Source organism: Neoarthrinium moseri, assembly GCF_022829205.1.
Source record: "Neoarthrinium moseri strain CBS 164.80 chromosome Unknown scaffold116_Wmoseri_CBS_16480, whole genome shotgun sequence".
NCBI classification, from domain to species: domain Eukaryota; kingdom Fungi; phylum Ascomycota; class Sordariomycetes; order Amphisphaeriales; family Apiosporaceae; genus Neoarthrinium; species Neoarthrinium moseri.
The window spans coordinates 46,651-70,079 of NW_026055230.1; the positions used below are offsets into that span (position 1 = coordinate 46,651).

General features: G+C 57.9%; 10 protein-coding genes across 10 annotated transcripts; 5 read left to right on the forward strand and 5 right to left on the reverse strand.

Annotated features, from left to right (window-relative positions):
- Positions 1-775: 775 nt before the first annotated feature.
- JN550_013452 (uncharacterized protein) lies at positions 776-2,104 on the forward strand (the record flags this gene model as incomplete). The annotated part of the gene is made up of 2 exons (XM_049312041.1): positions 776-1,792; positions 1,853-2,104. 2 exons carry the CDS (start codon positions 776-778, stop codon positions 2,102-2,104), a joined length of 1,269 nt encoding a protein of 422 aa, XP_049164583.1.
- A 164-nt stretch (positions 2,105-2,268) lies between these two features.
- JN550_013453 (uncharacterized protein) lies at positions 2,269-3,306 on the reverse strand (the record flags this gene model as incomplete). The annotated part of the gene is made up of 1 exon (XM_049312042.1): positions 2,269-3,306. The coding sequence occupies one exon, from the start codon at positions 3,304-3,306 to the stop codon at positions 2,269-2,271; it is 1,038 nt and encodes a 345-aa protein (XP_049164584.1).
- A 957-nt stretch (positions 3,307-4,263) lies between these two features.
- Positions 4,264-5,585, reverse strand: JN550_013454 (uncharacterized protein; the record flags this gene model as incomplete). The annotated part of the gene is made up of 6 exons (XM_049312043.1): positions 4,264-4,628; positions 4,701-4,905; positions 4,968-5,107; positions 5,161-5,308; positions 5,369-5,407; positions 5,487-5,585. 6 exons carry the CDS (start codon positions 5,583-5,585, stop codon positions 4,264-4,266), a joined length of 996 nt encoding a protein of 331 aa, XP_049164585.1.
- A 982-nt stretch (positions 5,586-6,567) lies between these two features.
- Positions 6,568-7,295, forward strand: JN550_013455 (uncharacterized protein; the record flags this gene model as incomplete). The annotated part of the gene is made up of 3 exons (XM_049312044.1): positions 6,568-6,583; positions 6,636-6,885; positions 6,941-7,295. The coding sequence occupies 3 exons, from the start codon at positions 6,568-6,570 to the stop codon at positions 7,293-7,295; spliced, it is 621 nt and encodes a 206-aa protein (XP_049164586.1).
- A 327-nt stretch (positions 7,296-7,622) lies between these two features.
- On the forward strand, positions 7,623-10,278 carry JN550_013456 (uncharacterized protein; the record flags this gene model as incomplete). Its single annotated transcript, XM_049312045.1, has 2 exons — positions 7,623-9,257; positions 9,328-10,278. 2 exons carry the CDS (start codon positions 7,623-7,625, stop codon positions 10,276-10,278), a joined length of 2,586 nt encoding a protein of 861 aa, XP_049164587.1.
- A 195-nt stretch (positions 10,279-10,473) lies between these two features.
- JN550_013457 (uncharacterized protein) lies at positions 10,474-11,715 on the reverse strand (the record flags this gene model as incomplete). Its single annotated transcript, XM_049312046.1, has 7 exons — positions 10,474-10,524; positions 10,595-10,689; positions 10,747-10,984; positions 11,053-11,066; positions 11,148-11,250; positions 11,341-11,469; positions 11,566-11,715. 7 exons carry the CDS (start codon positions 11,713-11,715, stop codon positions 10,474-10,476), a joined length of 780 nt encoding a protein of 259 aa, XP_049164588.1.
- A 1,034-nt stretch (positions 11,716-12,749) lies between these two features.
- JN550_013458 (uncharacterized protein) lies at positions 12,750-14,201 on the forward strand (the record flags this gene model as incomplete). The annotated part of the gene is made up of 1 exon (XM_049312048.1): positions 12,750-14,201. The coding sequence occupies one exon, from the start codon at positions 12,750-12,752 to the stop codon at positions 14,199-14,201; it is 1,452 nt and encodes a 483-aa protein (XP_049164589.1).
- A 252-nt stretch (positions 14,202-14,453) lies between these two features.
- Positions 14,454-16,755, reverse strand: JN550_013459 (uncharacterized protein; the record flags this gene model as incomplete). Its single annotated transcript, XM_049312049.1, has 2 exons — positions 14,454-16,292; positions 16,360-16,755. 2 exons carry the CDS (start codon positions 16,753-16,755, stop codon positions 14,454-14,456), a joined length of 2,235 nt encoding a protein of 744 aa, XP_049164590.1.
- Positions 16,756-18,172: 1,417 nt separating this feature from the next.
- On the forward strand, positions 18,173-20,022 carry JN550_013460 (uncharacterized protein; the record flags this gene model as incomplete). Its single annotated transcript, XM_049312050.1, has 3 exons — positions 18,173-18,204; positions 18,284-19,402; positions 19,455-20,022. The coding sequence occupies 3 exons, from the start codon at positions 18,173-18,175 to the stop codon at positions 20,020-20,022; spliced, it is 1,719 nt and encodes a 572-aa protein (XP_049164591.1).
- Positions 20,023-20,296: 274 nt separating this feature from the next.
- Positions 20,297-21,048, reverse strand: JN550_013461 (uncharacterized protein; the record flags this gene model as incomplete). Its single annotated transcript, XM_049312051.1, has 4 exons — positions 20,297-20,349; positions 20,433-20,660; positions 20,753-20,917; positions 21,021-21,048. The coding sequence occupies 4 exons, from the start codon at positions 21,046-21,048 to the stop codon at positions 20,297-20,299; spliced, it is 474 nt and encodes a 157-aa protein (XP_049164592.1).
- Between the last annotated feature and the right edge of the window lie 2,381 nt (positions 21,049-23,429).

A 23,429-nucleotide genomic window follows, 5' to 3' on the forward strand; every position in this document is an offset into this window, starting at 1 on the left:
GTTCTTCGCCGTCCGTCGCCAGCACGGTACTTCGCTCCCCATTGGGACAAGAAAGCTGTACAGTAGTAGCACGGCGCTCGTTGCTGACTCCCATTCGTGGTGGGTACGCGACGCCCAATGGTGGATGGCTTAGCACGGGCAGATAGCGGTCGACGAGCGACAATCTCTTGCTTTCTTTGACACTGTCGCTGTGCTAAATATACCACAACGGGACTGAGGACTGCATATGAGTGGGTGGCGCAGGACAATGCGCATCTTCCCCCCTCCTCCCACCGCAGCACAGCTCTCGCATGCCGTCCCAGTGTGTGTGTGTGTGTCTCTCTCTCTCTCATTACCTACACTACTACTGTCAGCCAGCCAGCCTGGTCCCCGTCCCCGTCCCCGTCCCCCATTCCCAGTTCAGTCTACGGCCATCCATGGGAAAGGATGCATGACCCAGCCGGCCAGCCAGCCGGAGGAGGAGCTGATAAAATGGCTGGTTACCGCCCCCCCCCCCACCCGCTTACTGCTGACCTGACTTCTTTTTCGATCCTTCGCCCACCTGGCGCATTCTGATCCTACACTTGGCTTTGTCTGTTTCGCAAATCTTATCATCAAACCTGTTCCTGAATAACCTGGCAGCCCGAGCGAAGTCCTCCTCGGCTGTGGTGCAAATCTTGGTGACTATACCATATCACAGCGACCACTATTATCGCGCTGTAGTATAGACTCAAGCTCAAGCTTTATCTATTTTTGGTGGCCCGCCCCGACCCCTCTCGTGCCTCCGCCGCCGACCATGAGCCGTTACGGCGGTTCGCGATACTCCGACTCGGAGTCGGACCTGGATATTCGTGTCAGCCATCGCCACGAACGCTCGCCAGCACGCCCGGCCCGCGCCCCGGTCCAGTATGTCGAGCCGCGCCGCCGCCCCTTCTACGAGGAGGACCGCTTCCTGAACCCCACCCATGAGCGCACCGTGGTGACGACCCGATCTCGCTCCAGAGATCGCCGCCGCGACAGCTCCCCCAGGTCGCCCCCGGCCCCGGCCCCCGTCATTATCAACAATCACATCATCAACCATTCGGACTCGGACTCGGACTCGAGCGAGGACCACCACCACATGCAGATTGCCCATCGCCACCGCTCCCACTCGCGCGCTGACTCGTCCACCTCCTCCTACTACCGCGACAAGTACTATGACCGCCAGCGCGAGGAGGCCCGGCGCGCCGAGGTCGACCGCGAGGTCCAGCGCAGTCGCAAGGACTACGAGCTCGAGAGGGCCCGCAAGGAGCTCGAGGAGATGAAGCTCGTCGCGCAGATCGAGAAGGACGAGAAGCGCCGTAACAAGTCCTACGAGGAGGAGCGCGAGCTGCGCCAGGCCAAGAAGGAGCTCGAGGAGATCCGCCGCCTCCGGGACAACGAGGAGAAGGAGCGACGCATCAAGCAGAAGCTGGAGCTCGAGCGCCTCAAGAAGGAGGAGGAGGAGCTCGCAGAGAAGAAGCGCCGCGAAAAGGAGGCCAAGGAGGCCGTCGAGAGGTACAAGAAGGCCGAGGCCGAGCGCCTGTTGAAGGAGAAGGAGGAGGAGGAGGAGCGCGAGCGCGAGTACAAGCACCGGCTGCAGGAGCAGCTGCTCAAGTCGGGCCTGGGCGAAAAGGAGATCAACAACATCTTGGCAGGCAAGAAGATCGAGAAGGAAAAGAAGGAAAAGGAGAAGAGGGAGGACGACGCCCGCCCGACCTACACCCGCATGGCCAGGAGGCACCTCTCCCTCGAGACTCTCAGGGTGTACAATATTGATTATCAGCTCGACGCGGTATGTGTTTCACCCCGCGCCCTCCTGCTGGATATGTGCTGACCAAACTACGCCCGACAGGACCCCGAGTATGTGCTGATCAAGAGATGGGTGGCCGAGACGGAACAGGACATGCTCTGGCGGCACACTCGGATCGTCAGGGAGCAGCGGTCAGGAAAGCTCGTCATGACGATCGAGGACAAGCCGAAGAAGCACAAGCACCATCACGGCGCAACTCTCGAGCCCGAGTTCGAATGGGTGCGCAAGAAGGAGCGCAGAAGGAGCCGATCCCCTTCGCTGCTGATGTACTTGGCAGGGGCAAAACCCGCGTAGTGGACACCCGCCTTGGCGGTGGGAAGCAGCATTATGATGACGACGCCGAAGAAAACACGGCTTTTTGCTTACGATTGGGTTTTTATGAGTTGAGAATTTGCTTCAGCTAGCTAGCTTTTTCTGGGACAGGGAAGGGGGTGGTGGCTCGGTAGAAGTGCGTTTCGCTATACCTGTCCGCTCACGGTGCGGCCCCATGTAGTCTCTGCTCTTCGAACCAATTCTTCGTACACCATCCAAGCCAATGCCGAACTGATGGCCTTCCGTGTCAAGCGCAGTGACAGCCCGTCGTATAGGGACCGCGCGCCTTCCTCGGCGACAATCCGCCGCATGGCTTGCAGGGTATTCTTGTATTCCTGCGGCTGCAGCTGGATGCGCGTCTTGACGGCGTCGAAGGGGTTGGTGATGAAGGAGCACGCAGCGCTCGCCAGGGCCCCCGAGCTGAAGTTGATCGAGGCTGCCAGCGACGAGCCCATGGTCGAGGTGTGGGTTGCACCTACCGTGCTCTCGGCCTTGCCGTACAACGTGCTGAGACGTTTCTTGAACTGCTCGTAGAACAGAACGTAGAGCCCCGCGTAGGGGGCGTCCCGGACGGCCGTGGCGCCATAGCCTGCGAAGAAGCCCCGTATCCTCTCCTTCCGGTATATGTCCGTGGCGGCGCCGGCCAGTGAATGATAGGCATAGAGGTTCGACTCGTAGCGGACCTTGAGGACCGTCAGGGGCATGAGGAGAAAGCCGGCGAAGGCGCGGGCGAAGGCGCCGGAAAGGAGGTTGGCTGTGTTGGAGAGCTTGGGGAGCGAGGACGAGTGCCGGCCATGCTCGCCGGGCGAGGCGGCCGCGACCACGGCGAGCGGCGTCGCATGCTGGCGGATCGTGTTCAGGGTGGTAAAGTAGACGGCCGACCCGAAGCCCGTCCGAAGGGTAGACGGGACGGTGCCCCTCCAGAAGGCAGCTATGGCATTAGGCGACTGGGCGATCTCGCGGATCGTGGCGCGTATCGACTGCGAACCCGACTGCTGGACGCGCGTCTTGAGGAGGTCGATGGGCTGGAGGAGAATGGCACCCGAGGTGCCGGAGCACAGACCGGCTACGAAGTGGAAAGACTCTTTGACGGCAGTTAGCTCACAGTGGACGATGTCGCTCGCAACAGGGCTCGCGAGCTGGGCCTGGGGGAAGGGGGGCAGACTGACTTGATGATGACGCATTGGAACGAGAAGAGCTATGCGACATCTCGATGTTGGATAAGAAAGCCTGCCGAAGCAGAAGCACGTCTTACAGGCCCATGTGGATTCGGGAGGAAATTCACATGGAACAGACCGCGACCGAGATCCAGAGAGCAGCTGGCGACGGGGTTCGTGCCATCGGGTGGGTGACAGGGTCGAAGCACAGTAGCGACCGGGACCGGCGGGCGTTGCGCCTTGCTATTTTTCTTCCGGGGAAAAGTGGGTTTTGGAGCTCGGGGGCTCCGGGCCGTTCATGATGTCACGGAAGGAAATTGGGTTGCCCAGGCACATGGGCATAGACCAAGGTCACGGCTGCAGAACCAAAGTGTACAGTCCCGACAATTTGCTTCTCAGCGCCAGCGATCTTGCGCGTCGAGCGTCTGGGATATCAAGTGCATGGTTATCGCGATGCTACAGCACATTGTGTGGGCTTTGCTGGGTTACCTGCCATTGCCTATAGCTTGAGTGGGTAACTGGCCCGGGACTGTTCCCCACGGGCATACTCGTACATAGTAGATATAGCCAGCCCCACCTGACTGCGGAGCACTGGATGCCCGCCCACGCGCAGCGATCCAACTATACCAGCTCACCAATATGCCAAGTCTATAGTCAACAACGAGACAAGAGCGGCGCTCTGTTCCTGGCTCTCAACTTTCTCTCTCCATGGACATTGCCTGCTACGTTGGCTTTTTCTCTTGCACAAATGTGACGTGACGAGCGCGTCCTGCATGCAGCCCACCGTGGGGGGAAGCTTACGACAAGGTTTCCTGCCCATGTCGGCAGAACTGACTTGCTCGATATACTGCAGAGCGGGATTACGAGCTTCGTATCCACAAGCGGGCGTGTAGGTTGAGCTCCCCAGTCGGAACACATGCTTGACCCAGGTCCGATGCCGATTTGGCTCTGCTTCGGCACTGTCATGCCTCGCCTGGACATGGTCTAGATATGCTTTTTGCCGTTCGCAACGACGGGTGCGTCTTCGACAGCAACGATATCCGGCAGCCTCAAGATGGAAGACCAGTCGATTCTAAACTTGTCCTCGTCGCCGTCCAAGCAACGATGTATCCAGATACGCCACGTGATATAATAATACGCTAGGGTTATGCGGTCAGGATCTGGAGCCGCTGCACCGAGGGGAAACAAGCTCGACTCACCACCTATACCGGTCATCAGATGCCACCAGGCGTGTCCCTCCAGGACTACAGCCCACGGCAGTCCCATCTGATGTCTCCATCGGCGGATGGTACTGCAGTAGATGTTATCCAAGTTCCAAATGAAATATCCACCCAGGAAAACGGTCAAGCCTGGCATGGCATCAGAGGAATTAGCGCCGATTCATAGCCATAGCACAGGAGCGTAAACGACGCGCAACACACCTGTCGCAACCATAAGCCACATCTGCTTCACGATCGAGTTCGCGGGGGGCACCGGGGACCCCGGGGCGCGCTTCGCCTGGCGCTGCTTCAAGGCAGGCTTGACGGAATTCTCCATGATCCACATGTTGGAGAAGACGACGATAGCTGTCAGTATCGCGTATGCATCCTGGTGAAACTGGGGGTCTTTTGTCTGGTAGTATCTGGCCTGCGCAACATGTAAGCCTCGCACTATCCTAACCGGGAGGCTGGGATATTGGGGATACAAACGGTGATGAACCAGGCGAGGCCCGAGAGGCCAACACCGAGGGCTGCCGAGAAGGGCGTGGACCTGCCGTAGGAAAACGTGGCATAGCACATGAGACAGGTCGTGTATATCATAGAGAGCTCGTCGACAAGCTGCATTGGATCTGGCCAGATTTCAGTCCAGTACCTGCCTCTCTTTCCTCATGATCATACTCACACTTGAGCGTGGCGTGGAAAAACGTGGAGCCAACCCCGACCACCATGTAGCCGATGAAAGCAATGGTGAAGATGGTCGGATGGGAGTACTTTAGGCAGTCCCGGATCCCTTTGAGGCCTAGCCAGATGAACAGGAGGTTTGTGACGGTCTAGGACCACACCGGTCAGCCGGCACACCACAACGAGGAACGGCATTGGTCTCATCTTACATTGCAGACCTCGGCACAGTAGTAGCTCATGACATAATCCTGATACAACGGGTCAGCACAACCGGATCCCACACGGGGTTTGGAAATTTCCATTTCTCGTGGCGGAATGTGTTTGTACCTCCTCACAGAAGTTCAGTGTCACGGTCTTCTCGCCCCAGAAGCCATCACGGGGCTCGTGGTACGGGAAGGCCAGGGCGCCGAAGACAGACTCGGACATGATCTTGGCCCGGTTGGACGTTGAACGCTGCGCGAGATGGCCAAGTTAGGAGTCGGGTGAGAGATAGGACTCTGACGATGGATGCAGTGCGGTGGGCTTTGGCCAGGACGTGACTTGAGCATATAAATGTATGTTGCTCGCTACTTATTGGCAGCTTACACGCAGAGGGCCAATGAAAGCGTGGGTTGAATAATCCTGGGAAAGGGATGTCGGGATGCGCGGACCCGGGGGGATTTTGTGGTAGCTATGTCGAGAAGTGCAGCTTGGCCGGAGCAGCTTTTTTAGGAACGTTATAAAGTCGCCCAGGAAAAAACTTGGCACGGCGGTCGAGATAAGCCTGGGAACAAAGTAAAACGGACCACGAGCGGGTTTATTAATCCAGATCTGGGACCAGTACCAGTACCAAGACCAATACCTGCTTGCCTGTGTATGTACGCGGCGTGCGGGTTACTGCTCGACCAGAGGGCGCAATAAACTAACTACCCTTACCTCAAGGTCCACGGAGCTACCTACGGCTAGACTACCTAGGTACTACGTCAGAGCCCCCCCGGAAACGAGCGCACTTGGGCTTTTGCTGGAGCATGGACTCTTGTCCTCCATTGGCACCGCACATGTTGACCCTCTGCCCCCCAGGTATCTTATGTTCGGGGTCAGCGATGGGTACCTCCGTGTGTCATTGCCTGCCAGCAGACCCGTTTCGAGGCCGAAGCTTCCGATCGGTTACGACGAGCCCGCATTGGGAAGAAAGAGGGGGGAGGAAAAAAAAAAGAAGAAAGAAAAAAAAAGGGAAAAGTCGACCACCATTCGCACCCCACGAGCCTGACAATACGTAGTACGATGGGAGGACAGGTGGTTGAACTCGTGCGAGCGCCGAGAACAAGCTGCTTCTCTCCATCCTTTCTTTCTCTCTCTACCCCTACTAACGGACGGGCAAGGCGCGGCACAAGTCAAATACAAGGGGGTACCTAGGTAGGTGAGTTACATGGCTGGCAACCTAGGTACGTAAGTAAGTAGGTGGTATTGAGCGGCTGAACATCCATGGATATGAAGCAACGCTCGACCCAGCCGTGGGGTCTGTCTGGCGGACGACACTGGCTGGGGCCTGGGCGCGAGCGAGGTCAGAGCCTTCAGAAGAGCAGGACCCAACCCTAAGCAAGGCAAGCAACCCACTGGACGCAGGCCGAGCGCTCCTGGAGAAGAAGCACCCAGGGACGGCCTGCGCCACAGCGCCCAGGATCCCACCAAACACGCACGATGCCAAGGTAGCGCGAGCAAAGTACCCGGCTACTGTGAGGCCAAGGTAGGTACATGCAATGAATGTGTTTTCCCTCCGTGCCATGGATCCCGCTCAACAGTGGCACTGCTGCTGGCAGAGCACCGACCTCCCGCCGCGCTGGGAGCTACACAGCAAAGCCGGTGCCTGGGAAGCTTGGCGCGCTTCTGATGGATCGATCCCCGTCCCACCGGGTGCGAGTCGCAGTCGTAAACTATAGCCCGACCCGGGGAATGGACAGCTTACACTTCCGTCTCGACTTCACATGGCCAACGCTGGCGCCCTTTGCGACACTGCTGCCAGCTGGACACACTTACACCCACCGCGCTGGGCTTCCATTGGGGGTGCGAGCTGTTGATGCTCCCGAAAAGCGAAGAGCACGCAACGTGCTGCGCGAACGACACACGACACACAGCTGTCTTACCTCCAGTCATTAGGTAGCCACTGACGCCGTCGGCCGGTGGTGCCACAGACACAGTCAAATCAAACCCGACACATACACTCTCACTCACGCAACCACTCCCACTCACTCACCCTCTCTCTCTCTCTCTCCCCCTCTCCCTCTCCCTCTCCCTCTCGCCTTCTCTCCCGTTTCGGGGGACCGCGGCTGTCTGTTGGTCTCGATACACCGCCCAACGTCGCCCCGGCCATTCCATTGCACCATACTCCGACTGTCGCATCCCACACCACCCCCCCGTTCAACAATGCACTGCGCCGACCCTACCGCCGAGCCTGCCATCAACTCATGATAGTATACACCCGCCATGTCGGCCCCCTCGAAGCCTTCCTCGAGATGGGGCTCCTTCCTGTCCCAGGCCGTCGCCGGCGTCGAGGCTCGACTCGACACAATCCTCGCCGAGGAGGACCAGCAGGACGGCGCAGCGCCTGTCGCCAAGCAACCGCCCTCGAGGCCCTCGTCGGCCGCCTCCACCGCGAATAAGCCTGCCTCCGCCTCCGCCTCCGCCTCCGCAAGGTCGGCCAACGACAGGCTGCAAGAGCGCCTGGCCCGCGCCGTTGCCGCAAAGAATGCAGGTGCCGCGAGCCCCAGAACCGACGCGTCCCCGGCCCGCAGATCAGCTGAGCTGTCGTCGGCGAACCGCAGCCCCCGTCCCAGTGCCGACCTCGCCAGGGCCGACTCTCCCGCGCCCGGTGCCGTCCCGTCGCCACGGACAAGCTTATCCAAGGACGAAGCCCCAAATGTCACAAATCGCCAGCCCGAGGGCGCCACGCCGAAAGTGAACGGGGAGCGAGCATCGGTAGATTCGCCCCGCCCCTCCACGCAAGAGGAGCGCCCATACGTCTCGGAGCCCGCCCCCATGCTTGTGCCTGCTGCCAACACCGAAGGCAAGGAGGAGACGGTCCCTGTTTCACTGTCCGTGAGCGAGAAGATTGTGACATCGTTGGACCTGTACGAAAAGCGTATAGCCGAACTGGACAAGTCGTTGGAGGACGCCCAACTTCAGCACCAAGAGGAGCTTCACGGCTATGTAGAACAAGTCGACGCCCTGCAGGCCAAGCTGCAGTACCTGGCGCGTGAGGGCGCCGAGGCTGCCAAGAAGGAAGCTGCCGCGGCGCCCGCTGGCAGTCTGGAGAAGAAGCTCGCCGAAAAGGACCAGCAGGTCGCCCAGCTGATGGAGGAAGGGAACAAGCTGTCCGGCAATGAGCAGAAGCTGCGTGCCGTCATAAAGAAGCTGCGCTCTCAGATTTCTGGTGACGAGAAGGAGCTGAACGAGCAAAAGATATGGCGACAAAAGGCCGAGGCCGAACTGACAAACCTCCGTGGCACAGCGCGCAGTGTTGACGACCTGAAGCGGGAGAAGGATGAGGCGCAAAGGACTGCAGGTCAGCTAAGGAGGGATCTCGACAAGTCCAAGACCGCAGCAGCATCCAAGGACACCACGATAGCAGACCTGAGGGCGCAGCTCCAGGAGGAAACCGCACGCGCCAAAGTCATGACAAGCAAACTCAACGATCAGATCAGAGAGGCCGGGCAGCAGAAGGTCAAGGATCTGGAAGATACCGTGGCCGCCATGGAGGTGGAGAAGAGCCTGGCAGTGGACAAGGCCAAGGCGCAAACAAATGAGCTGCGGGACAAGCTGGAAAGAGCGGCGGAACGCGCCCGGGCGGTTGAGTTGGAACTGAAGGGCGAAGTACAGATCCTTGAGAGTAAGCTCGAATCGTTGCGAGCCACAGCCGAAGAAGCTTCCTCGGGAGCCGTTGGCGATGCTCAGGCCAAACTACTGCGGCAAATCGAGACCTTGCAGACGCAGTACTCGATAGCGAGCGAGAATTGGCAGGGTATGGAGGCCTCTCTTCTCTCCCGGGCTGCCAACCTGGAGAAAGAGAGAGATGAGGCGCTACGGAGAGAATCTGAAATGCGGAGGAAGGCCCGAGAGTCTGTAAGTACCCGTCAACAGCCAAACCGGACTTGTCCATGTATTACAGCGTGGTCAACTAACATCTCTCAAGGCTTCCCGTGCCAAGCGACAGGAGGAGGAGCTGGAAGAAGCAAAGACAAAGCTCCCCAGTGTTGAGCGAGACCTATCAAATCATCAGACTCAGATCGAAGCTCTCCGTAAGCGGGCCGATGAGGCCGAGACGGCGCTGGCTGAGGCCCGGGCCGACTTTGAGAAGCAGCGGCTTGCGTGGAAGGAGGAGACGGCAGACAAACCGGGGAACGAGCGCCGGCCGTGGTTAGATGAGGTCGCCCTACGAAATCATAGCCGACCAGCGTCACCAGCCCTGAACCCGCCGCAGCGCACCTATAGCAGTGACTTCCTCGGGCTACAGAACTTCCCAACCAAGCTTCGCAAGACGTCGGCTCCCTCGAGCAATGGTGATCACAGCCCCAGCGAGAGGCCCTCGTCCGCCCGCAGGCCTTCACAGCAGCCGCGCCCCTCCATCTTCTCCGTGCCCTCTGCGCAGTCGGGGGGGACACCACCATCGATCCTCGGCGGTGGAGAGCTGGGAAGTATCGCATCGCCGACGCACCCCCTCGACCGGGAAGACACGTTCGACGGCATGGAGACCCCGGCCTCTCCGCAGCATGTCCTGCAGGACATGGTCTCCGTCTCGACAATCGCCGCTGGCCCGTCCGTGCAGCTCGTGGAGAGGATGAGTGCCGCCATTCGGCGGCTGGAGAGCGAGAAGGTCGCTGCCAAGGAGGAGCTGTCGAGGATATCGGGACAGAGGGACGAGGCGCGGGCCGAGATCGTCGCGCTGATGAAGGAAGTAGAATCAAGCAAGTCGGCGGCCAAGAAGGTTGAGGACCTCGAGAAGGAGGTCGTGGAGATCAATGAGAGATATCAGACGACACTGGAGATGCTGGGAGAGAAGAGCGAGCTGGTGGACGAACTCCGTGCCGACGTGGAAGACGTCAAGGCAATGTACAGAGATCTGGTCGAGCGCACCCACAAGTGAGCACCAGGCCCTGCTCTCGGCACTGCGAGCGATAGCTTGTATATTTTGTACTATTTGAAGGGGGCTAGTTAGGTCCATCCATCTAGGTAGATCGGAGTCCTCCCCAGGTCGGCCGCCCACGAGAGGGAAGAAGTGGGGGGCGGTGGCTTAGAAATCTGGTGAAACCCATGAATATTATACCACCCCTTTCCGACTCTACAAGTCGATGCCCTCATTCTCGGCCTCCCGCGCAACGTATTTTTTGACCTGCAGCGGGGAGATCGTTGTGGTTAGAGGGAATACTGCGTGGCAGAGTGCTGGGCCCGGCAAGACTCACCTCCTTGTCCGGGGCTAGATCGAGGGCCGTATAGCCGTCCGAGTCCTTCTTGCCCGTCTCGGCGCCAGCCTTCAACAGGGCGACAGCAGTATCACCTGGGTGCGGCGGCATCAGTACGGGGGGCTCTAGACTCGCCAGGGGTCAATTCATACCGTGTCCCTCTGCCATGGCGTGGTGCAGAGCCGTGTAGCCGGCAGTATCAGTGGCGTTCAGGGGGCTCTTGTTCTTCAACAGCAGGTTCACCATGGGCACTGAGCCGATGGCGGCGGCACGGTGGAGGGGGTACTGGCCGCGTTTGTCCCTGACTCGAGCCGAGGCCGGGGGCTTGTGGTCGAAAAACATGCGCGCGACCTCCATGTTGTTCTTGGAGGCGACGAAGTGCAGTGCCGTCTAAAGCCGCAGTGAGCCAAGTTCCATTGCACCGCGCTCTAGACTGCGCCATTGCGCTCTTCACCAACCTGTCCGCTGTTATCTGCCTCTCATGTTAGCCACGGGCAGGTACGTTCCATGTGCCGAGTGGTCTCGCCCGGCAGCAACAGTAGCCCCGTCTTACTGGTTTGATTCACATCGGCTCCCCATCCCAGGAGCATGGCGACCAGTTTCTCGCCGTCCTTGACGCTGGCAGCGATCATCAGCGGCGTCCAGCCGCTGGCGTCCTGTCATGGCGCGTTCAGTTCGAGGTGCGTGCAACACACGAGGGGGGAGAGGCCCCTGGCCCCAGATGCCGCGGGGAGAAGCCGACTCACCTCGACGTCCGGGTCAAAGTCCTTCTGCTGTGCCAAGAGCTGGACGATCTCGGGCTGGTTGGAGGACGCAGCCCAATGGATGGGAAGTCGTCCGTCATCATCTTGCCTGCGGGCATTCTTGGGGTCGGCCTTTTGCAATCAGGAATATCATTAACAAAAGACTGCGCCGTGTCGATCCCGGGCTGCATGCGTGCAGAGTGCCCTGTACAGCAGATGGGAACTTACGTTGAGCAGTGACTCAACCGCAGCAACTAGGCCCGACGAAAAGTCAGCGATGGGGTTGGCTCTTCTCGGGGGGGCATGTACACGGCTGGCCTTACGTCTGCCCTCGCGGGCTGCTGCGTGTATTGCAAACTTGGACTGATCCGGGTCCATGGTCGCCGTGTGGGGGTCGAGTTTTCAAGAAGCCGAGTAAGTACTTAACTTGAGTACCCGAGTTAGGGAACTCAGGTGAGATGGAGAATGGGCCGAGGATTCTGGGTTGGTTGGTGTGCGGTGTGCCACAAGGCGTGCTTGCTTGGTTGTCATTTACATGGACATCCAAACAGATCAGAGGTGCTGTAGCCGGCCACTTACAGCAAGACCTTGGCTCAAATACAGGATAACCGTGCTTATAGGTGATGGTTGGATCGCCGATGGGCTCCCGGGGTGGAATGACGAAGCCGGATGAAGCAGTTAATTAGATGAGGTTATACCGCTAGAGGTTGGGAAACTCCTGGGCCAAGAGTGAGATGGGGTGTTTTCCTCTGGTGGTCTGGAAACCTGACTTGTCCCGCAGACAAGGGCTGATTGATCTCATCGTGAATAATCAATCAATCAACCAACCAATCAATCAACCAATCAATCAACCATGCCGCTCCAGGCTGGCCTTCGTCACGCAGACCGGGGGCGGCGGCGGCGGGGCCAGGGCGTTGCGAGAACTTGCGCCTGGGTTTGGGGTTTGGGGTTTGGCGGGTATATGCTTCTACCGGGGTGTTTAGCTGCCACGAGCCTACTGCCTACAGCCTAGGTACCTCGCTAGAGTTTAGGTACTCCAGTGCCTTGGGTAGCCCACCTCAGTGCTGTACTGTGTACTATGTACCCTGTCTGCAACAAAAGTCCGCTAAAACTTCAGCCCCGTCTCTGCGATTTGGCTCAGAACTCCAGAACTCCAGAACTCCAGTAGCGGACGCAGCCTCGTCACCTTGTCACCAGCCCCGGCACCTTCAACGCCTCCTGCTCGCCCGCGACACGATATCCCACTGCTCTCTCTGCATCCGGACCCCCGGAACTGCAGAGGCCTAGCACTTCCGCACCTGTGCGGCACGACACGGCGCTGCACTGCGCTGCACTGCTTTGCGTTGAGAACCCGCCCGCGCCCGTGTCGCGACCACCGCTGGCCAGACAGACAGAGAGAGGAGCGAGCCGCCATGCCCGACCTCGAGTCGTTGGTGCTTACCAACGCTGAAAGGTCCAAGACTCTGTTCGCCCATGTCGAGAATGGCATCGCCAGGAAACGCCAGAGGCTGAGCACCGACGCCGACCTCGAGAAGGCCGCCCTCTCCGTCCGCCTACACGCCGAGTACGCAGACGTCAAGGACCTCCCGCCGGCGTTAGCCCAGAAGCAGGCCGCTGCTGTCGGCGCCCGGAAGAAGAAAGCCAGGCCAGACGGCACCCCGTCCTCGTCCTCGGCCCCGGGGGCACAGGACGACCAGAAGACGCAGAAACTGATCGAGGGCATCGCCGACAGGACGCCCACCTCGCCCCATGTCGCCGCCGGCAGCTCGACCGCCCTCGTCCAGAGGACCAAGACGCCCTTCACCTCCACCAACCGAAACAACAACAGCAGCACCCAGTCCACGCAGCTGAGCGTCGCCCGCGCACAGTCGACGAATCAGGTCAGGCCCGACTGGCACCCGCCCTGGAAGCTCATGAGGGTCATATCCGGCCACCTGGGCTGGGTGCGCGCCCTGGCCGTTGAGCCCGGCAACCAGTGGTTCGCCAGCGGCGCCGGCGACCGAACCATCAAGATCTGGGACCTGGCCACCGGCAACCTGAGGCTGACCCTGACGGGTCACATCTCCACCGTCCGCGGGCTTGCCGTCTCCCCGCGCCACCCCTACCTCTTCTCCTGCGGCGAGGACAAGATGGTCAAGTGCTGGGACCTCGAGACCAACAAGGTCATCCGCCACTACCACGGCCACCTCAGCGGCGTCTACACCCTCGCGCTGCACCCCACCCTGGACGTGCTGGTGACGGGCGGCCGCGACGGCGCCGTCCGGGTTTGGGACATGCGCACCCGGAGCAACATCCACGTCATGTCGGGCCACAAGGGCACCGTCGCGGACGTCAAGTGCCAGGCTGCCGACCCCCAGGTCATCAGCGCTTCTCTCGACTCCACCGTCCGCATGTGGGATCTGGCCGCCGGCAAGACCATGGGCGTCTTGACCCACCACAAGAAGGGCGTCCGCGCCCTCGCCCTGCACCCCAGCGAGTTCACCTTTGCCTCGGCCAGCACGGGCAGCATCAAGCAGTGGAAGTGCCCCGAGGGCGCCTTCATGCAGAACTTTGACGGCCACAACGCCATCATCAACTCGCTTGCCTGCAACGACGAGGTGCTCTTCTCGGGCGGCGACAACGGGTCCATGAGCTTCTGGGACTGGAAGTCGGGTCACCGCTACCAGTCCCTCGACTCCATCGCGCAGCCCGGCTCCCTGGGTGCCGAGGCAGGCATCATGAGCTCGACGTTTGACGCCACGGGGATGCGACTCATCGTCGGTGAAGCCGACAAGACCATCAAGATTTGGAAGCAGGATGAGAAGGCCACCCCCGAAACACACCCGCTTGAGTGGAAGCCTACACTAGGGAGGCAAAAGTTCTAAAAGAGAAGGGGGCGTAGTTGGGGGCAAATCATCTCGCGTCGGGGATAATTTTGGACAGCAAAGGAAGGGAAGCGGATAATGCCACGACGGGGGAAGAACGTTGGATGGACTACGTGGTAGCGGTGTTTGTAGTTCACACACCCAAGGGTAGGATTTGGTATCTATCGGGTATCTATATATCAAATTTCCCCCCCCCCCCCCCTTTTTGGGGGGAGTCGAACCCATGTTGAGCAAGGTCTCTACTTTTGTACACTAGAAAGCTATACCCAAGGCCTTGATCTCGGGGTCGTCACGAAAAGCAAGCTTGACCTCCTCATCACCCACCGCAAGCCTAATCTTGCTGGGCCTCTCTGGCCTCTGACCTTCCAGTATGATGATCCCAGCCCCCGTGAGATCAACCGCAGCGGCGCTTATTCCTGTCGCCCTACTCAACGCCGTGAGGTCCTGCTTGCGCCGGATGCCGTTGCTATCTGCCTCCGGCCCAGCCGTGAGTAGCTTGACCCGCTTGCTGCTGGCGTCCAGGACCAGTGCCCGACGTAGCTCCTCCTGCACATCCCCATACGTGCTGTCTGTAAGCCCGGTTCTCTGGTTCCTGACCAGCAGCGCGGCCAGCACCAGCTTCGAGGCGTACGGGAGAGCGCGTAGGTACTGCTGCAGGGGGCTCGAGGTGGCCTCGTTGATGGCCCGCTTCACCGTCGCGATGGTGACCCGGCCCCGAGAGCCCTTCTTCTTCTCCGAGGCTGTGGCGCTGTCCTTGTTCTTCTTGCTCGGGGTCGAGGGCTCCGACGCGTCGGCCCCCTTGGCTTCGGCCTCGGCCAGCTCCACCGCCCGCCTGCAGATGTCGAGGGCACGCCTGGCGTCTCCGCTGACGGCCGCAACCTTTCGGCTGGCGAACTGCACGGCATCGGGCTCGACGATGTGGCCGGGTACGCCCTCGAGACGAGACTGGATGATCTTCATCAACTGCTCGTGGTTGTAGCCGGGGAAAGTGATACGTGTCAGGCCCAGGCGGCTGCTGATCTTGTTGCTCAGCGTTCTCTCGGGCAGGTCCATGGTGTTGGCCACGGCCAGCACAATAAGCCGGGAGTGGCGCAGCCCGGGCCAGTTGAAAAAGTTGTACATGACGCTCTGGTTCTTGGTGACCAGCTGGTCGAGCTCGTCCATGAGCACCACGCAGGGTACCCGACGGGGGCTCGGGTTGTTGAACTCGCGCTCGAGAAGGTCGAGCGCCTGGCTGGGGCTCACGCGCTGGTCCCGGAGCGCCTCCCAGAGGAGGGAGTAGGATTGGTGGGGGTCCGTGATCTTCATGCCGTTGATCTCGACAAAGATGAAGTCGTCCAGCTCGTCCAATCGCACCGCCTCGTCAAGCCGCGACACCACCTCGCGAACGGTCGCCGTCTTGCCCGTGCCGGGGGTACCGGAGATGTAGATGCACGCGCCAGACCCATCCGTGATGGCGGCCTCGAGGTGCGAATACACCAACGAGAACTCGGATTCTCGGCAGGGGAGACTCGTGGGCACGGATGCGACATGGAGCTGCGCGCGGGCTATCTGGAAGGGCGAGTTCTGGTGGTGGCTAGGGGACAGCGTTCGGGTGGCCAGGGGGGTGAACTCGAGGGCCTTCTTGAGCACGACTTTCCGGTTCGACGGGGTGACAATCTTGGTAGTCCTCTGCTTCTTCCGGGGTGTGGAGGCTGCAGGCCGTCGGGACTGCCGCGCACCATCGTCATCACCGTCGTGGTCCACGTCACCCTCATGGCCTGCGATAAACGCGGCTTCCAGTGCACCGTCGTCGGCCTTGCGTCTTCGCCTGGTGGCCCTAGTCCCCGACTCGACGAGCTCTAGCAGGGGCGCAATGTCTTCCTCGCGGCCCTGGTACACATCCTCCCAGACGAGCTCGTCGGTATATGTTGCCGTCCTGGTGTTGCAACCTCGGCGGCACAGGAAGGTCTTGTTGTAACCCGGCGAGGTGCGGGGAATACGTCCATTCGGATACCTCTCGAAGAACCTGCGGTGTGACAGAACTGTCGCTTTCCCGTTTATGGATGCCAACGGATTGATATCGCTGCTGGGTGTGATGTACAGTTCGCTCTGGAAGTCGGCGTTAGTCTCGACACACACTCTCTCGTACGCGCGGTATGATGGCGTGCGGCAGTACCTGGAGCGCATCTGTCCTCTTCTTGTCCCGGTTTCTGATCTCCTTCTCGCTGGAGAACCAGAGGAAGTTTGCGGCCTTGTCGCCATCCTCGTCACTGTCGAGGAACTCGGTGATGATTCCGACCCAGGCCTCGTGCGAGCCCTCGGCCTTGAGAAGAACGCAGTCGCCCACGTAGCACTCGAAGGAGCCCATGCGGGCGCCGACGATTCTCCCCTGGGGCGCTTCGTCCAGCTCGCGCTTCCTCTTCCGGGTGGCCTCGGGCCTGTCCTGGGACGGGGATGTGGTGCGCGCTGATTGGTGTATCCATTCCCATGGGTGATCTTCGTCACCCAGCTCGTCATCCGAGTCATCCCTGGCGATGCCCGGGGGGAAAGCTGACTCTCTTGGGCGCGGCATGGTGTCGTCGATTGGCGCGTTCGGCGAGGGTGGGCAAGGGCTCTTGCGGAAGCGTCTGGGGCGGGAGAGGGCCGAGTGGCCGGGTGTGGTGCTTCTACTAGTGCTACTTGGCTCTTTGGATCAATGATGTCCTGAGACGAAGCCAATTGGCATGGTTCGGCTCCTGACGCGCGACGCGTTTGGTGGTTTGGTGGTTTGGTGGTTTGGTGGTTTTGGGTTGAGTTGGGGAACAAACGCGCCTCGCGACGTCACGTGACCCCAATCAAAAGTGCCATACCATCTATGTATGTAGTTGAGCCAGTTCCCCCCTTCTGGATTGCGACGCTTCAGTTAGCATTAGGTGGTATTTCCTCGTGTGTGATCTCAGGTTTCATGGCAGATGCTCCTGTCTGTATTACTGTCTTGGGGTGTCATGGTTGTGTGAGATTTCCACTCGGGCGTATGCGTGGGGGTGTGTAAGTGTGTAAGTGTGTAAGTGTATACGGAGTACACGTCCTATACATGTATATACTGCAAGACCTGTAGCCACCAATGCGTCTATCTGAGTCTCTTGTCTCTTATCTCACATATAAGTAGCTTCAATGACTCCCGGGTGGCCAGCCAAACACGCCTCATAAAGTCGCATCAGATCTTCTAACTTAGCCAGTAGCAGTCTTCAGCCCGTACTAGGGTTCCAACACTTCTCCAACCAAGGCATTCGATACGCCAGTCGCGAGCGAACCTAACCCTGAAGAACCCAAATACTGTCCTGACGTCTTGTTCGCCATGTTGATTCCCCGAGGGACTAGATCTTGGGCCAACAATGGGCTGTGCTGCCGCTTTCTCGCTGCGTCCCCATTGTTCTCTTCCTGCGTCGGTGGTGAGTGCGCTGATCTCGCTAGCTACCAGGCCATATTGGCCATCCATGGAACAGTCGGCAGGCGGGCAGTGCGCGCAAACTCGTCTCGGAGCGTGGACGTCTAGGCTGTGCTGGTCACATAGTTGCCCAGCGTTCGCGGGGGTAGTCGCCACGTCGTCACGTTGTTTCGTTCATGTCGTCTCGTCGCCGACTATATGCTCCGCCAAACGAAGGACAGCAACCCACTCGGGTCGAGAGGTAGCTCCGCAGCTCAAATTCACTGGATGCGACATGATTTCCACCTTGGACCTGCCTGCCCGACACCCGTGTTCCTTTTCCTCCCTCTTTTTTTTTCTTCTTTCCCCTTTTCAGTCGACCCAAGGTGCACATCCTTTCACCCATCTCAGCACTCCTTATGTAACCCACCTCTCTGCCAGCCCCTCGTCCTTTACTCTCATAGTCACCCGCTCTCGTCACTCGTTCACCACGTGTCCTGAATCCAGGCACTCGTACGCTCCACACCCAGAGTCTTGTATCGACTGTTTGCAGCCGCTTGGCTCTATGCTACCGCCCCTCGCTATGGCAGATCAGGAGGATGATCTTATCAATTTGTGAGTCGTTCCATCCACAAAAAGTTCCCCTCACTCTCAACTGCCATAGGCTGCAGACAGCTAACAGCCATGTCAGTAGTGAGCGGCCAGTACTCCAAGCCCAGGTTGCTGGTCAGCCGGGTGAGGACAGTCTGACAGACACAGGCTCAGTTCCCGCGGCAGCTGACAATCGCCGCGATCTTGCCGCCCAGACAGTTTCTCAAGACCCCCGTCAGCCGGTCCGCCTACCCATGCAGCAGTTGAGTGACCACTGGGCTGCTCACCGGAAGAGCACTCAGTTGGGCCCAATCCAGCGCCCTGGCTCGGCCGGCCATGCGTATTTCTTCGTCTCCCATGCTGCCGAGCTTTCCGCCGGCGTCATCGAGGCCGTTCACGGGGAAATGCTGGAATTTGCCAAGGACCGCTCTGATGTCTTCTTCGACATTCAGGGACAAGGGCCAACCAGATACCTCGCGATCCGCGCGCCCTCCGTGGACTTGGCCCACGAGTGCCTTGACGAGGCCCGCACCTGTGCAGACAACATCATCTTCGACAAGACAGTCCGGCTGGACGCGGCCTTCGTGAAGCCGCCGCCATATCCGCTGGGCTCGGTCGAAATCAAGCTCGCCCGTTTGCCGGCCTCGGGCTCCGCACGCCCAACGATGCTGCCGTGCTCCCAGCCCCGCATCTCGCTCGAGCGTGCTGCAGCCCAGCACGAGTCTAGCTACGGTGGCCCGCTCCGCCAGCAACTGGCCTCGGCTTTGAGCAAGGCTGGCCGTATCAAGGAGAGGGTCAATCTGCGCGTGCGACTTGGCCACTTCCATCTTCTAGCCTACCCTCGGCAGGAAGGACGGTCCGAGCCCGAATTCACATACGGCGTCTTCTCGGATCTGGTCAAGAAGAGTCGTACCAAAAGCCAGGTCATGACACAGGTCGGAGGCCTGGGTGAGGCTATGCAAATTCTCAATGCCATCAAGACCAACACGGACTCTTTCCTTGCCGAGGACATGGCTGTCTTGTCGGTGGCAGACGTCGGTCCAGTATTTGTCTTCGAGGCACTATCCAAGAAGCATAAGTTTGAAGCCCAGCTCCGACCCCTGGGCAACGCCGGGCTGGACGGTGGGGCCGGCAACTTCAAGGTCTCCAACATCGATGCCCTGGAGCTGATGGAGGGGAGCATCGGCAAGCAGCTGGACTTCAGAACGCTTTGCCTGGATCAGTAGGTCTTTTGTTATGTATGACGGCGACACCAGCTGACACCGCTCACGCAGGCCACTGGACTGGAAGATCGAAACCGTCAACGAGCAGCGCAAGACCATCGGGTTCGAGGCTCTGAAGTCTGAGATTCGGGGAGCCAACATTCGGTTCACCACGGGCGAAGGCGACAAGGACGAGCACTACCCATGTTTATACTTTGCCAACAAGGACAAAGTATTTACGGCGCTCGACAAGGTGGCCATGCAGAGTCTGTTCCGATTCCGGTACAACCCGGCCCCTTACGCCGTCGAATTTGTGCTCCGTCGCCAGTGGGACAGCCCTTCGGCCATGGTCAACCTGGAGGTGGACCCCGTGACGACCTTCGGCATCACGATATACGGCGAAGACTGGAGCGATACACGAGCTTCCGAGATCACAAGGACTGGACAGGGATGGGGCACTGAGCTTGAGCATTTGTTCCGCCAGGATCATGGCGGCCAGGAGGACTACGTAGCGCGCAGCGGACAGGAGAGAGTACAGGCCTTCCTCGACGTCCTAGAGGACATCCAGCATGCCCTTTCACCAGACACCCGGAAACTCGGCCAACCCTCCGTTGGACCACAGCCCAGCCAACTAGTCTAGCCCGTACACGATGGGCGGTCGCTGATTGCTCCCCCGAAGGCCAACAGCTCAGCCGGGTGACAGGACGGGGTGTTGATGGCCACCAGAAAAGACGGGGCCGCCAATGTGTTCCAAACCCAGGGGCCGGCAAAGATGCTGGCATGGTCGTGTCCCGGAATCACGCTTCCTCGGCGGACCGCACCTCTTCCTCCATGCCGAGCGGCTGTGTCTTTTTCCATTGTAATCCGCCTGTTGCCTCTGCAGCTGGTTTCCTAGTGTGCGCGTACATGCCGATTCATGCCTGCTGGGACTGTGGCTGAGGACCGTTGGCCATCTTCTGTCTGAGGACTAGATAGGGAGTAGACATTAGCCCTGGTACAAAATACGAGAGAGATCAAGGGAGGGGTGTCGCAGTGCTGATTGCGGCTGACCTTCTTCTATGAGACGAACATTGTTGGTCTTTTGCTGGATGATGGCCTCTAGGTCCTTGATGTTGTCCGCCAGTTCGTTGACCTTGGCGTTGTAGAATTCGGAGGCTGACTTGATGTCCTTCTCGACGTAGAAGCCGGTACCGACGTCGACGATGACGTGGGAGGCACTCGACAGGTTTCCTCGGACGTAGAGGGAGTTTGTCAGGGGCACGAGGATGGACTTGTTCTCTGCGGGAGGGGCGCAGGACGGTGAGCTGGGTGTATCTCTCCCTCGCCTTGGCTGGCAGCGGACAGGGGGGGTTTCGGGCATGCAAACGTACCTTGGAGAGCGGGAGACTTGCCGCTTTGCACGCAGCGCAGGCACTCGCGAAACTTCGACTGGGCGGCGTGCAGCTGTGTAAAGGACGACGTCAGGTGCTCGAGCTCCTCGTCTAGCTGCTTCTTGACCTGGCTGAGCTGCTGAGCGCTCAGGCTGTCGAGATTGACTGCATGCGACCCAGTGTTAGCCAGTCAGTCGGTGGCTGTCCGCCGCCGCACCGGTGTGCATCGGCGAGCGTCGTCGTCGTCTGGAGAGTGAAGGGGGCCTACCGGTCTCGCCACCTGCTTGTCCTGACATGGTACTGTCCGTGCCGGGGGCTTCTGTGCGAGTCTGAGGAGTGGGAGTTGCGCTTCGTACACAGCGCGGCAGAAAACTTTCCCAAAGTGTCGTCGGTCTTTGACCTCCAAGGATGGTGGTGGGCGGATAGGCGATGAGCGGGGCGGGGCGGGGTCCGTCCCCGCCTTGGCACCGTCTGTCTCTCAACACCGCCCGCGTTTATCTCCTTACATCTCGTTTGATTGTAGATTGAAGCTCTGTTGCTAATCAGTGTGTGTGTAGACGTCAGAATGGTGCAGCTCCCATCACAGCAACTGGGAAGATCGGCATGTCTTCGTTGGGGCCATCGGGCCGCAGACTCCTATCAAGAGGACAAGCCTTGTTTCTCGAGGTTCGCGCATGGAGACTGGCGTGCCGTCGTTTATGAGATGTTGAGACGTTATCGAGTGTGTTGAGGCGTTATCGAGTGGAACAAAATCACGTAAAGCGAATCCGAGTTGGAGTAGGAGGGTACGCCTCGCTATAACAATACATGCGCCGGTCGTGTCGCCATGTTCAACGTAGAGCGGGGATGTTGCGTGACTGAGCGGATGCTATGGAGAGTGAGCACTGGTACCGAGGTCGGTCATGCTTTGAGAATAAACCAGGCGACGGAGAATGAAGCCCTGTAACCCATCACTGTTGCCGCCCTTGACTACCCCTCGAATTGATCATTGTTTTTGGCTTTCACTTTGGGCTGCTCTTAGCATACAAGACCAGCGACGAGGCATCCGACAGGCCAATTATCGACACTCAATAAAGAGGCTCAACTTTGTCCCTTCGAGAGTAGATGAGTGTGGTTTCTGTGGTATTCTTCCCCTTTTCTGGAAATGATCGTTATAGTGAACATGTCAAAGTCAAGCTGCCAGCTCTGTATCAAGCGCCATTATCCCTCCTCCCCACCCCCTGGCGTATATTCATGTGCATCTCCCCCCTAACGATCAACCAGACGTAGTTAGTGCTCAGTGCCAAATGTCCTTTGGTCCTTTAGCTACTTATTCGCTCGCTAGGTCAATTAAGAAGTCGCCTTGACATACGCCGTGTATAACAGGGTAAGCCAGGCGATAAACCGGACCGTGGAACAGTCTTTCGTAATGCCCGGCTTTCTGTCAGTTCTCGTCAACACGCAAGGTTGACAGACTAGACGGAAACCTCAACCAGGCCCTTCATCCCAAGGGCTGGTGGCTTCAGTACCAGTCTCGTGTACAGCTGCACTCTTGTCGGTCACTATGAATGTCTGAGTCAAGCTCTCTATATGAAATCTTGTCAGAATTGAGAGGCCATGACGCCATGAAAATTGTTCCTGCGACTCAACCCTGCGACGGCTAGATGCCTGAGCTTTGCCAAGAGCCATGGCTGGGTTCGATTTGGCAAGTCCCGACTAGTGGGGTGAGTTCCGTCAAGGGATGGACCAGCGCGGGGACGCATGTGTGAGTATAGCCATCTTGCATGCCCAAGGTGAATAGTGTCCAAGCAGGGTCCATTACATTTGCGTGACACAGCAAGGTCAGAATGCATAACGATGGGAGGTGGCACGGGCTCTAAGAGAAGTTGTGAGCTTTTCTCCTGCGCATTCAAAGGAAAAAGGCGTTGCCCACGCTGATCATTTTTTCGCCGAGGTCTACATTACCCTACGATACCGCGGCCAGTGGTACGAGGAGAGGTCCAACGCTTTTCCCTAGCCTCCGCCGTCGCCCTGAAATCTCGCGGGTCTCCCGTCGAATGTCATTATCCTCTTGGCTCGCCTGTTTAGAATAAGGGATATCCGAACTTAAAGGTTCCGACCGCCGATAATCAGTCAGTCTCCGTACCTAGCCTCCCCACAGACATACTTACAGAATTTTTTTAAATACGAATCCTTTTATAAAGGTATATAAAATTACTTTAATAAAATTAATATTCTTTCTTTTAAATATTTATATATTTTTATAAAAAAATTATAATATTAAATAATAACATTTAAAATTTATTATTATTATTTTATAAAATTTAAATAATATATTTAATTTTAATTAATATAATAATTATATTTTTAATATTATTTTTAATAAAATTATAAAATTAATATTAAATATTTATAATATATAAATTATAAAATTATAAAAATAATATATAAAAAGTTATTTTTATTAATTTTATAAAAAATTAAAATTATATTTAAATAATTTATTTTTCTTTTTATTTTATTTATAATAAATTATTTTAATATATTTTAAATATACGTATTAAATATTAAATATAATAAAATTAAATAACGACTTCGTTACTTTTTATTATTTTATATTTTTTAATTTTTTTTACGCGGGCGGTTACGTTTTTATTTAACGGTTTTTATAATTAATTTTAATATTTATATAATATTT